Source organism: Microcaecilia unicolor, chromosome 8 (genome assembly GCF_901765095.1).
Source record: "Microcaecilia unicolor chromosome 8, aMicUni1.1, whole genome shotgun sequence".
Taxonomy (NCBI): Eukaryota; Metazoa; Chordata; class Amphibia; order Gymnophiona; family Siphonopidae; genus Microcaecilia; species Microcaecilia unicolor.
The window spans coordinates 111,576,960-111,589,552 of NC_044038.1; the positions used below are offsets into that span (position 1 = coordinate 111,576,960).

The 12,593-nt window shown below is 43.6% G+C and overlaps 1 protein-coding gene across 1 annotated transcript in view; it reads right to left on the reverse strand.

Moving 5' to 3' along the window:
- Positions 1-1,009: 1,009 nt before the first annotated feature.
- KCNMB1 (potassium calcium-activated channel subfamily M regulatory beta subunit 1) overlaps positions 1,010-12,593 on the reverse strand; it is an 87,812-nt gene continuing 76,228 nt past the window's right edge. The window contains 1 exon segment of the mRNA XM_030212230.1: positions 1,010-1,329. Within this exon segment, the coding sequence (XP_030068090.1) occupies positions 1,045-1,329 (285 nt within the window). The 3' untranslated portion in view covers positions 1,010-1,044.

Sequence of the window (12,593 nt, forward strand, 5' to 3'; positions counted from 1 at the left end):
GAACAGACCATGCTGACACCATCAAAGCTTTGCTCTCAGTATCTCTATTATCGGAACAGCTCTGTTAAACCTATTATCTTCCTCTCCCCTTTGCTTGTTCAACTTCAGAAACCGAAACCTACTTCCATAATGGCCCACAGACAACCTTTTACATGTCCCAGTTGGTAGCTAAAAGAATTGTTTACTGGACATTTAAAATGCCTGGGAGGAGGAAGCGGGAGTCAACTTGCTGATTTGTACCTGAAAGCTCTGGTTGGCTGGCTTCCCTAACGTTCCATTCGTAACATCTCCTTACGTCAGTCAGCCTCCAGCGTTCCCTTCCCCCTCACTGTTCCGCCCTCCTCTGACGTCATTACGTTTTAACGCGAGGGCGGGTCAGTGAGAGTGAATGGAACGCTGGAGGCTGAACTCAGGCAGCCAGATAGAGGTGCAAATTATTATATAGGATAGGATATATATATATATATATATATATATATATATATATATATATATATATATATATATATAGGAAGACTTCTAGACCTTCTTTGCTTTCTGTAATGCCAATGATTTTGATTAAAAATATGAGTTATGCACATGTGTATTTAAGAATTGCCTGGTAGAGATGGACCACCGAAATATGAACTTTCCTTTCTGCAGATATTGTTTTCCCTTCCAAACAATATGTATACTTATAGAATTACCCCCCCCCCCACACACACACACACACACACACTTGCAACCATGGGAATGCCTCAACTCAATGCAAGTAAAAGGATGTATGATCTTCTAACCTTGCAAAAACTTCTACTGGTTAATTTTCTGAGTAAAGAATTAATTACCCATCTTAAAATGCTCTTGAAAATTACTTTGCCCTTATTACAGGTCACTATTTGCTGATTGGAGCTGAGCAGTTATCACCAGAAAAACATAGTTCAGCAACACATTGACCATATAAAAATTTAATTATTATACTAGCATGATAATTTAAATGGTATTCCCATAGAAAATAGAATGCCACACAGAAAAACTAAACATTAAGTTTTTTTTTTTCATGAAAGCTTACACATTTATTCTTGTGTTTTGAGCAGCAGACATAGAGAAACACTGGTTGACTTTCAACAAAGTCAAAATGGAAACACCTCCTGTCAACATGAAGGTTGGCCAAAACAGGTAGAACATGATACAGGCTGGTTTATATCTTCTGTACAAGATGACGCTCTTCTGTTCTCCTTTAGGATCATAATGGCAAGGGAAAGTGTGAGCTCTTCTGAAGTTCCCTGCAATTTTTTCAACCTCAACTTTGGTTTCTGTAGAATTCTCCAAGCACTTGGGCACATAGGAGCACTGAAAAGAGCAAGCAGGAAGTGGTTAGTCAGCTGAAGCTAGAATCCCAACACTGAACAGTGGGAGAAGCACACTGTCCTCCTTGTGCTATATCTTCATCCACATTTCCAGTTGGCCTCTTCATTTCACCTTTACAGCTAGACCTGTTGAGGAGTAGCCTAATGGTCAGTACAGTGGGTTAAGAACCTGGGGGAACTGGGTTTTTTTTTGTGTGTTACAATTCCTACTGCTGCCTTGGGCAAATCCCTTAACTCTCTACTTCTCCTCCAGATACAAAAATCTTAGATTGTGAGCCCAGTAGGGACAGAGAAAATGCCTCCACTTTGGTGGTATTCCAAATCCATGACCCCTAATTTCTTGGGTTACTCACCCAGCCTCCCATTCTTCCTGGATTTCCCATTAAGGTTTCTCAGAAAGTGAGTCTGGCAGTGCAGTCCTGAGGCAGCAGAAGGAGCAGCAAACAGATCCGAAATGATAGAATAGAGATGCTCTACAAAATATCTAAGGGATCCAGGAGCAGAACCCACAATAAAGGATAGAAAACCAGGCATTCAAAATATTCATAAATACAACAAAAATAGTGTACTCCAGTATTTTATTATAAAAAAAAATTAAAGCTGAAGGAACAAATTTATTCCCTGTTTACAAAGCAGCGCAGCAATGTCCATTCAAGTGAATGGGCTCTGTCAGCATTAGCACACCGACAGCCACTAGTGTGACTTTGTAAACTTGGAAACTTAGAGCCTTTTACAAGAGGAAAAATATTGCCGGTAATATTCTGGCAACAGATCTACTGCAACGAATGGACATTAAAAGCAGATACAATCCAATTCCTCTTAGAATGGGATGACAGATGTAGATCCATATTAGACAATATTGCTTTAACCCAAACCAGAACCTCACATAGAAAGAACTCAACACCATGGTTCAATGAAGAGCTGAAAAAACTTAAAACACAAGTTAGAAGGTTAGAACGAACGTGGAATAAAAAGAAAGACGAACCCACACTTAACGCCTGGAAACAACTCCAAAGAAAATACAAATATACCATAAGACAAACTAAAAGATTATACTACAAAACCGCAATTGGACCAAACTACAAGGACACATAAACTCTTCCAACTCGTGAATAAACTACTAGGTATTACACCAATCACAACCAACAGTAAAGACGCACCAGGAGCAGACAATCTCGCGAGATATTTCAACGAGAAAATCGTACAACTGCGACTCGATACCTGCTAGTACCATTGACTATGCTGAACTCCTTGACTCTCTAGATCCAGACCCTGGCATTTACCCAGCAGACAGAACCTGGACCAACTTCGAGACACTATCAGAGGATATCTCCCAAATGCTCAAAAGATTTGCCAAATCTCATTGCAAACTAGATATATGTCCAAACAACCTTATGACATCTGCTCCTCAACAATTTATAACAGACATAACGAAACACTTTAACTATATGCTACAAAATGGACTCTTCCCAAAGGAGAAAGGAAACATCCTACTCACCCCCATACCCAAAGATGCAAAAAAAAGTGCTAGTGAATTAACCAACTACAGGCCAGTAGCATCCATTCCCTTAATAACCAAACTAACGGAAGGGTTGGTGACCAAACAACTCACAAACTATCTAAATAAATTCTCAATACTTCACGACTCCCAGTCAGGATTTCGGTCTAACCACAGTACTGAAACAGTACTAGTTACACTCATGACCAAATTTAAACAAATGATTGCATCTGGAAAGAACATACTTCTACAATTTGACATGTCAAGCGCTTTTGACATGGTTGATCATGGAATACTACTACATATCCTTGAGTACTTCGTAATTGGAGGTAACGTTCTCAATTGGTTCAAGGGATTCCTAACCACACGATCATACCAAGTGACATCCAACTCGACTACTTCAGCCACATGGATACCTGAATGCGGAGTACCACAGGGATCCCCCCCCTCTCGCCGACTCTATTCAACTTAATGATGACACCATTGGCCAAACTATTATCAAAGCAAAACCTTAACCCATACATATACGCAGATGACGTAACGATCTACATCCCATTTAAACAAGATCTAAAGGAAATTTCCAATGACATCAACCAAAGTCTTCATATCATGGATTCATGGGCGGATGCTTTTCGGTTGAAACTCAATGCGGAAAAAACCCAATGCCTAATACTCCCCTCTCAGCATAACAAGAACAAATTCACAGCCATTAACACACCAAATTTGAACCTTCCAATCTGACACCCTAAAAATTCTTGGAGTTACCATCGATCGAAACCTAACACTCGAGAGCCACGCGAAAAACATAACCAAGAAGATGTTCCACTCAATGTGGAAATTAAAAAGAGTAAGACCTTTCTTCCCAAGGACTGTTTTCTGTAACCTGGTACAATCAATGGTGCTAAGTCATCCAGATTACTGCAACGCACTCTACGCCGGCTGTAAAGAGCAAATAATCAAGAAACTTCAGACAGCCCAGAATACTGCAGCTAGACTCATATTCGGCAAAACAAAATATGAAAGTGCTAAGCCCCTACGAGAGAAACTACACTGGCTCCCACTTAAAGAATGCATCACGTTCAAAAGTTGCTTTCTAGTCCACAAAATCATTCACGGAGATGCACCAGCCTACATGTCAGACCTGATGGACTTACCACCCAGGAATGCCAAAAGATCATCCTGCACATTCTTTGATCTGCACTTCCCTAACTGCAAAGGTCTAAAATACAAATTAATACACGCGTCAAACTTTACCTACTTAAGCACTCAGCTATGGATCGCACTGCCGCGCAACCTAAAAACGATCTACGAACTAACAAACTTCCGCAAACTACTGAAGACACATCTCTTTAACAAGGCTTACCACAAAGATCAACCAATGTGACTATACATAACTCCTCCACACATAGTCAGAACTGTCTTACAATATCTGCTTGATATACTACTATCATGTTTTTTCATTATCATGTTGCCCAAGATCCTCCTGTAACACTAAATGTCTTTCTAATGTATTTCCACCACTCATGATGTATTGTAAGCCACATTGAGCCTGCAAAGAGGTGGGAAAATGTGGGATACAAATGCAATAAATAAATAATGTAGGATTTTAATGCGCTGCAAGCCCCAAAATAATGCTGCATCAAGGAAAAGTATTTCTTTTTATTGCAGGTCATGCATAAATGATTGGATTAATGCATGGTTAACATTGATCCAAAAAAAGCAGGAAAAAAATAGAATGGGGCAGACCCTACATACATTAAAAATCACAACAGCACTAGCTAAATGAATTAAACTAAATGACACAACGGCATCAGATGTTAAGAAAAAAAGCTATGAGATCTTATAGAGCACAGCTATTCCAGATCAAAGTTTATAACTCGTCATCAACCATTTGCCACAGTCTCCAGTTTTCTTATAACTTAATTTTATTAAACAATGAAACAAGGTAGTCAAAAACAGACTAGATAACATAAGGAAAAGCAACCACTTAATTGTGCTGTCCGCACACCATGCTAGCAATTTGATCAAGGGAAAACACTCGACACCCACATTGAAGGAAAAAATGGCATTTCGGTCAAAGACCTGCGAGCAGGGTAAACAGAAGTAGTTGCAAATACATTCAAAGATGCCGTTGTCTATTGTTTTAATTCATTTAGTTAGTGTTTTGATGTATGTAGGGTCTGCCCTGTTCTATTTTGCTCCCTGCTTTTTTGTTGTTGTGGGAGGATATTTAGCTTACCCCCCCCCCCCTTTTTTATGTGTCCCCAGTTAACATGGAAGCAGTTAAGTGGTCTCACGTTAACTCTGTGGTAGACATGTGGTAAGTGCAATGTATTAACTGCTAGACACCTTCCATACTCACTATGTGCTCATGCCACTACTAGTACTAATAATTTCTATTGCGCTACCAGATGTACATGTTATATGCAGGTACTTTTTCTGTCCCTAGATGGTTCACAATCTAAGGTTTTGTACCTGGGGCAACGGAGGATTTAAGTGTCTTGCCCGAGGTTGCGAGGAGCTGCAGTGAGAATGAAACCCAGGTTGCCAGGATCAAAGCCCACTGCACTAACCATTAGGCTTCTCCACACCCCTTGACAGAAGATTCAAAAAAATTAAGGGGGTCCTGTTCTTAAGTTGTGGTAAAAAGGGCCCTGTGTTAGCAGTGGGGGCTGTTTTTGCAGCAGCAGATAAAAAAAAATAAAGCTAAAAATAGCCATGGCCATGTGGTAAGAATGCTCTTACTGTGTGGCCATGTGAGGGGGAGCACAACGCCACCCATTGAGATGGCAGTAAGGACTCCCATGCTAATCTGGCAGTAACCGGTTACCACTGGGTAACTGCTGCACTAGAAAATAGTGCTCCATTTTCCCTAGCTTGGGAAATTGGCGCACAGTAAGCCTGCATTGTGCTTTCCACTGCTTTGTAAAAGGGCCCCTAAGTAATTCACAGTTTAATGCAAAACCCCTTAACACAGTCATGCAGTAGTCTGTTTCTGTGTGTTAACCTCATGTTACGGGCCCCTAAATTAATTGTCATAAAAGATAAATATGAAACCCAATATAGTCATGTTTCGACTTCTGCCTACAGCGAGGTAAAATTGCATATGTAAACCAGAGTGTATGCAAAACTGTCACTGCTCTTCCTAGGAGTTTTTATTTTAGTATGGCTACAAAGGTATGTATCGTCTCTTAAAAGGAGTTTCCTTATTTCCAAAGACGTGATTGATTATCCTTTAAGGAGGATTTATCTCAAATTGTATTGAACTGTTGACCAGTGTTGTATGCACAGCCTATCGATACAGGAAGATCAGTGACACGTTTATACTTGTCTGCATGGCCCAATGCATAAAAAAATAGGTTTAGAGAAGACACTGCTTAAGCTTTTTACAGGGGTGTTTTATGGACATGGTTTATGTGTAGGAAAAGTATACGTGTATTTCTTATTTTGCAATCGGGTAAGTGAGGGTTAGCTTAAAAAAATATCCATTGCTCTGAATCACAGATGTCAGAGAACTGATTGTGTTGATTTAGATTCTGGAGGAATGATTAAGAGGGCATTTGAATTTAACCTCTTTCTGGTATTTAAAATCATCTCAAAAACTTCATAAATACTAGAATTTGTGAACTTTTTCACGGAGAGAGTGGTGGATTCTTGGAATGCCCTCCCACGGGAGGTGGTGGAGAAGAAAACGGTAACGGAATTCAAACATGCGTGGGATAAACATAAAGGAATCCTGCTCGGAAGAAAGGGATCCCCAGAAGCTTAGCCAAGATTGGGAGGCAGAGCTGGTGGTTGGGAGGCAGGGCTAGTGCTGGCAGACTTATACGGTCTGTGCCCTGACAATGGCAGATACAAATCAAGGTAAGGTATACACAAAAAGTAGCACACGTGAAATTATCTTGTTGGGCAGACTGGGTGGACCGTGCAGGTCTTTTTCTGCCGTCATCTACTATGTTACTATGTATATTTGTTCAATATTTTGAAATCGTGCACTTATAAGTTCTCCAAATGCAAATGATGCTGTTTTTTTGAAAATGATTCTGCTGTACGTGCTCTCAACTACACGTGTTTCCTGCGGCCTTATTAGTATCACTGGGACGCTATGGAGGGGTAATGCCTTAATCCCTGGTCAGCTGCTTAGTCAGTCTGGTCAGAGAGAAGGGGCGGGCTCTGGAAGGAAGAGTCAGTGAGATGGGTTAGAAAGGGGACAGATGGGCAACCTTTGGAAAATCGGGAGAGAGAAGAGACAGATGCTGATGGAACAGTGGCGAGAAAGGGGGCAGACACTGGATGGAAGGGGAAAGAGTGCAAGCTGGATGGAAAAAGTAGAAGAGTGTAACCAGGTACCTCTCTTGTGCAGCCAAGGATAAAACAATCTCCTCCATCCACAGGCTCCCGGTACAATGAAGAAATAGATGTCCACCAGTAATTTCAATCTTAAGGACTTTTATTCCATGCAGGTTTCTAGTACACAGTTCCAACAGCAGCATAGCACATACCAGGATTCAATACAGGCTTACAGGCTCCAGTCTGGGCTTTTTATCCAGTGCACAATAAACAGTAATTCAATTCCCAAGACAAACAGTTCTTTCAGTTCATCATCACAGTTCAGTCACCAAGTAGCAGCTTTTACCTTCTATCCTCTTTACCTTCAGGAAGGTTCAATATTTTAGGGACTCCTTCTACCCAAGGGTTTTCCCCTGCATCAGCTTCACACTGAATTCATTACTTTTGGGACTTCCTCTCACCCAAGGAATTTCAGCCTGCTTCAGTACTTTAGGGACCTCCCTGCCCAAGGGTTTTCAGCCTGCAACTGCATCTCTCCTTCAGCTCCTCTCTCCTGAACTGAACCGAACTCCACTGCTGGGACTGAACCATACCAGCTGAGTTGAGCATTAAATTAATGAGACCAATGATGAGCTCCTGCACACAGGGTTTCCTAACTCTTTCCGCCTAGTGGCAGCCACTCTACACAACCTGCCAGCTTACATCCATGTTTTCCCTGATTGCAGCTAGGAGTCCAGTCCGGGTTCTTCATCTCCCCCTCTGGCTCCTTGCCTGCAATGCCTTCTGGGACTTGTATTTCAGACTGAAACTGCCTTAACCCAACTATCCTGGAGGTGACTTTATCACAGGAGGCACACACTTGATGGAAGAGAGTTAGGGGTAGACACTGGATGGAAGGGGGAGAGAGGGGCATCCTATTATTTCGTAGTTTGTTTTTTTGCTAACTCTCCCCTCTTTTCCAGCACCTTCTCTTTCCTCCCTACTGTACAGCACCCTCTTTCTATTTTCACTCCTCTGCCCAGTGTATTCTCTCTTGTTTTCTCTCACCCCCCTCCAGCATCTCTCCCTAACACTCTACTCCATCCAGCTGGATGGAAGGGGATAGGTCTCTAAAGGGGTTGAGTGAGGGCAATTGCTGGCTTGGAAGAGGGAGGGAATATTGGAGGATGCTAGACATGAGGTGAGTAGGAAGACGGGGAGATGCTGGACAAGGGGGAGTAAGAAAAACAGAGGGGGGTACTGGACATTGCACAGGGATGAGGATCAAGAAGGGGTATGCTGCACATGGGAGTAGGGATATAGGGGCGATGCTGTCATGGAAAGGAGAGAAGGACATGGAGGAATGCTGCATACGAGGGGGAAGTAGGGTGTCAGGGAGAGATGCTGGATGGAGGTGAGTGAAAGAGGACATCCTGGACAGAGGGGGGGGGGGGGGGGGTAAGAGAAAACAAAAGAGAATATATTGGCCAGAGGAGTTAAAATAGAAAGAGGGTAAAAAAAAACCTATGAAATAGGATGAAGAATGGGAGGACTGGAGTACGGGAGATGAAAACTGTAGACAGATGTGGTTAAAAATAAAAAGGAAGATTGAGGACTGAATAGTCAAAATGAATGAAGTCTAAGAGGCAGAAAACTAAATGAAGAAAAGCTGAAAGGAAAAGATCAATACAGAGGTGGATATAGGAGAGAAAGTGAAGAAGGCAGGAAGGGAGAAAAGTGGCAGATGAACTGGAGATCATGTGAAGAAAGTTAAGAAAAGCCAGATGAAAGCAGAAATTGGAGACTGAGACAAACATGATGGGAAAAAGAAAAGAAAACAACCAAACAAAGGTAGAACAATTTTATTTTTAATTCACTGAATGGAAAATGTCAGTTTTACAGTAAGTTTACACTTCTTTCTTTCTTCTTTATTGCTTTTTCTTTCTTTTTTTCTTTTTCTTTATTTCTTTTATTGCGTTTGTATCCCACATCTTCCCACCTCTTTGCAGGCTCAATGTGGCTTACCAATACATCATGAATAGTGGAATTACATAGAGAATAGACATTTAGTGTTACAGAAAGATCATTTGGCAAAATGATGATGAAGAAACATGATAGTAGTATAACACTCAGATATTATAAGACAATGCTGAATATATGTGGAGGAGTTGTGTACGTTTACATTGATTGATCTTTGTGGTATGCCTTGTTAAAGAGAGAGGTCTTCAGCGGTTTGTGGAAGTTCATTAGTTCGTCAATCGTTTTTAAGTTGCGCGGTAGTGCATTCCATAACTGTGTGCTCAAGTAGGTAAAGTTTGACGCGTGCATTAGTTTGTATTTTAGACCTTTGCAGTTAGGGAAGTGTAGATTGAGGAATGTGCGGGATGATCTTTTGGCATTCATGGGTGGTAGGTCTATTAAGTCTGACATGTAGGCTGGTGCTTCTCCGTGAACGATTTTGTGGACTAGGGAGCATATTTTGAACATGATGCGTTCTTTAAATGGGAGCTAATGCAGTTTTTCTCGTAGAGGTTTCGCACTTTCATATTTTGTTTTACCAAATATGAGTCTAGCTTAAGTGTTCTGGGCTGTTTGAAGTTTCTTGATTATTTGCTCTTTGCAGCTGGCGTATAGCGCATTGCAGTAGTCTAGGTGACTGAGCACCATTGATTGTACTAGATTACGGAAAACAATCCTTGGGACGGTGTCAGTACAGGCATCCTCAGTACATGCAGCAATTCATTCTTGCTGCTTGCGCCAGTCCCGCAGGCCTCCATCTCCTGTGTTTCACCAGACAGGAAACAGGTAATGTCAGCGAGGGCGGGACATGGCAGATGGAAGCCTGTGGGTCTGGCGCAAGCAGCAAGAATGAATCGCTGCAGATGCCGAGGACGCCTGTACAATACACCGGGGAGGGATGGGGTTCAAACACAGGAATGCAGATACCAGGACACTGTGGAGGAGAGTGAGGTGATGTGAGGTAGGTGAAAAAAAAACCTGTATTCTTAAAAAATATCTCTGGGAAGGTTACGAACCCGGCCAGCCAGCTATGGAACATTGGAGGTACAAATTATTATATAGGATAATGGATATAAATGTGATAGGTAAATTCAGGTACAGTAGGTATTTTTCTGTCCTTGGAAGGCTCACATTTAAAATTAAAAAAAAATCATAAACAGTGAAAGTGGAATTTGAACCTGCTTTTCCTTGTCATCAGCAGCAGATGAATCCATTACGAATGGGTTGTGCCCACCTACCAGCAGGGGGAGATAGAGAACACTGAAAACCATAGTGCCTCCTGGACAGCTAGCTCCATCTACCTCTCAGTATTTCTCTATCTTCCAGCAGGGTAGGACGCAGCTTGTTCAGCTCATTGAAACTTTCTGCCTGGGGAGGCTCCTGTGCTTGGCCAGTTGAGCTGGGGTGTTGTGGCTGGTGGTGCCCACTTTAAAGGCACATAGGTTTGCCCTTTCCCTGCCTTACCCATTATGGATGCAGGCACATAGGTTTGCCCTGTCCCTGCTTTTCCCACCCTCTACTGCCTCCAGAGTACCTCTGTAGCTATTTGCCTCCAACTTTCCTCAAAGCGTAAAAAAACCCTGTGCTTTTTATGCGCTGCTATTCTGAGGCTTTTATTGATGTGCAGCGTGACCGGAGCTTGATGGACTCGGTCCTTTGAGGTAAGAGCGGTACTCAGCTCCTCTAGGGAGGGCCCGCGGACGGCATTCTGATCGGGGTGATTTTGGTGCGAAGCCGCCATTTTGTATTTTATTCCGCCGTTTTTTGGTGATGGCTGCTGAGGGAGTTAAAGCGCTGTTCCTATTGTGGCAAGCGCAGATCAGCAGCGGGGCTCTGTAAAACGTGCTGGTAGAGCCAGTATGAGCATGGTGAGCGATGAGTCTTCCCGCTCAATGGAGCTGGCAGCGGGCGCCATCTTGGAAGCGCCGCATGGCTCGACCCCCGCGGTTGCGGAGGAGTCTGTGAGCAGAGGGGCGCCTCGGGCCGAGGCTAACAGAGGAGATCCGTTCTCCGTAGCTCCTAATTCAGAGACGGGAGGTCAGGCTGTTTTTCTCCCCTGAGTTTGTGCTTATCTCTCTGTATAAAAGGCTTCACCAACGTTCTAAATGAAGCCTCCAGCCGGAAGTGTGAAGTGGTGTAGATATCCGGTTTCCCCATGAGTGTCTGCCCCACCCTCGCTCTCTCTGTAACACAGCTCCTGAGTCCTGACAAATATAAACAGTGAAGGAAAACACAGCAAGAATCCTGTATAATTACCAAACACTGCTCTCCCAAACTTGGAGCCCTCTCTCTAACACAGCACTAATCCTGACAAATACAAACAGTGAAAAACACAGCAGGAATCCTGTATAATTACCAAACACTGCTCTCCAAAACTGGGAGGGGGGAGGAAGAGGAGAGAGGGCAGAGGGGAGGGACAGCAGAGGGGAGGGGGGAGACTCTCACTCTCTCAAACATGCACACTCTGATAAAAACCTTGCTAGCGCCCGTTTCATTTGCATCAGAAACGGGCCTTTTTTACTAGTTTTACATAAAGCCTTCATGCTGAAAAGAGCTCTGCCGCAGGTGTCTAACACTGCGTTGCTACCTGGTCTCCCTCCAACTGATGATGGCCCAGGGCAGATGTCAGAAGTGGATGCCCCTGAGCGTTGGATGCACGCTAAACATAGACGGGTAAATTTCCCGTCTGAGAGTGGCGCACCTCCCTTTTCCCCCCTGTGGTTGGGCTGTGGGGACTGAGGGGTCTGGCAGGCCTTGGTGGTCTGAGGAGCCAGAGGAAGGTGCCGGTTTGCCACTGGATCTGGATGATTCCACTGCGGTTCAGATTTTCCACCGCGATGAGCTGCCAGCATTTCTCTCTGATGCTTTACAGACCCTCTCTATTGATGATCCTGTTCAAGGCAAGGCCTCCTCTGGTAATCCGAGGATGGCAAGTACTAAGAAGCCTGCTCGAGCCTTTCCTTTGCATGACTCCATCCAAGAGATTACTTCTGCTCAATGGGCTGACCCAGAGGGGTCCTTGAAAGTGGCCAGGATGATGGGGCATCTTTACCCTCTGAGTGAGGAGCACTTGGCCCGTTTTGGGATGCCTAAAGTGGATGCCTTAGTCACAGCTGTGACAAAAAAGACCACCCTCCCAGTAGAGGGAGGGGTCGCCCTGAAGGATATTCAGGACTAGCGCCTGGAATCAGCGCTAAAACAGTCCTTTGAGATTTCGGGCCTAGCTTTAAGGGCGTCTGTTTGTAGTTCTTATGCTGCTCGAGCCTGCCTTTCTTGGTTACAACAGGCAGTGGAACAGCCCGTGGGTGGTGCAGAGTCCCTCACTGAGGTTGCACCGAGCATGGAGTCGGCCTTGTCATTTTTAACTGACGCCCTCTATGATCTGGTCATAGCTTCGGCTAAACAGATGTCTGTGGCGGTGTCTGCCCGCCGCCTTCTATGGCTACGGCATTGGGCGGCTG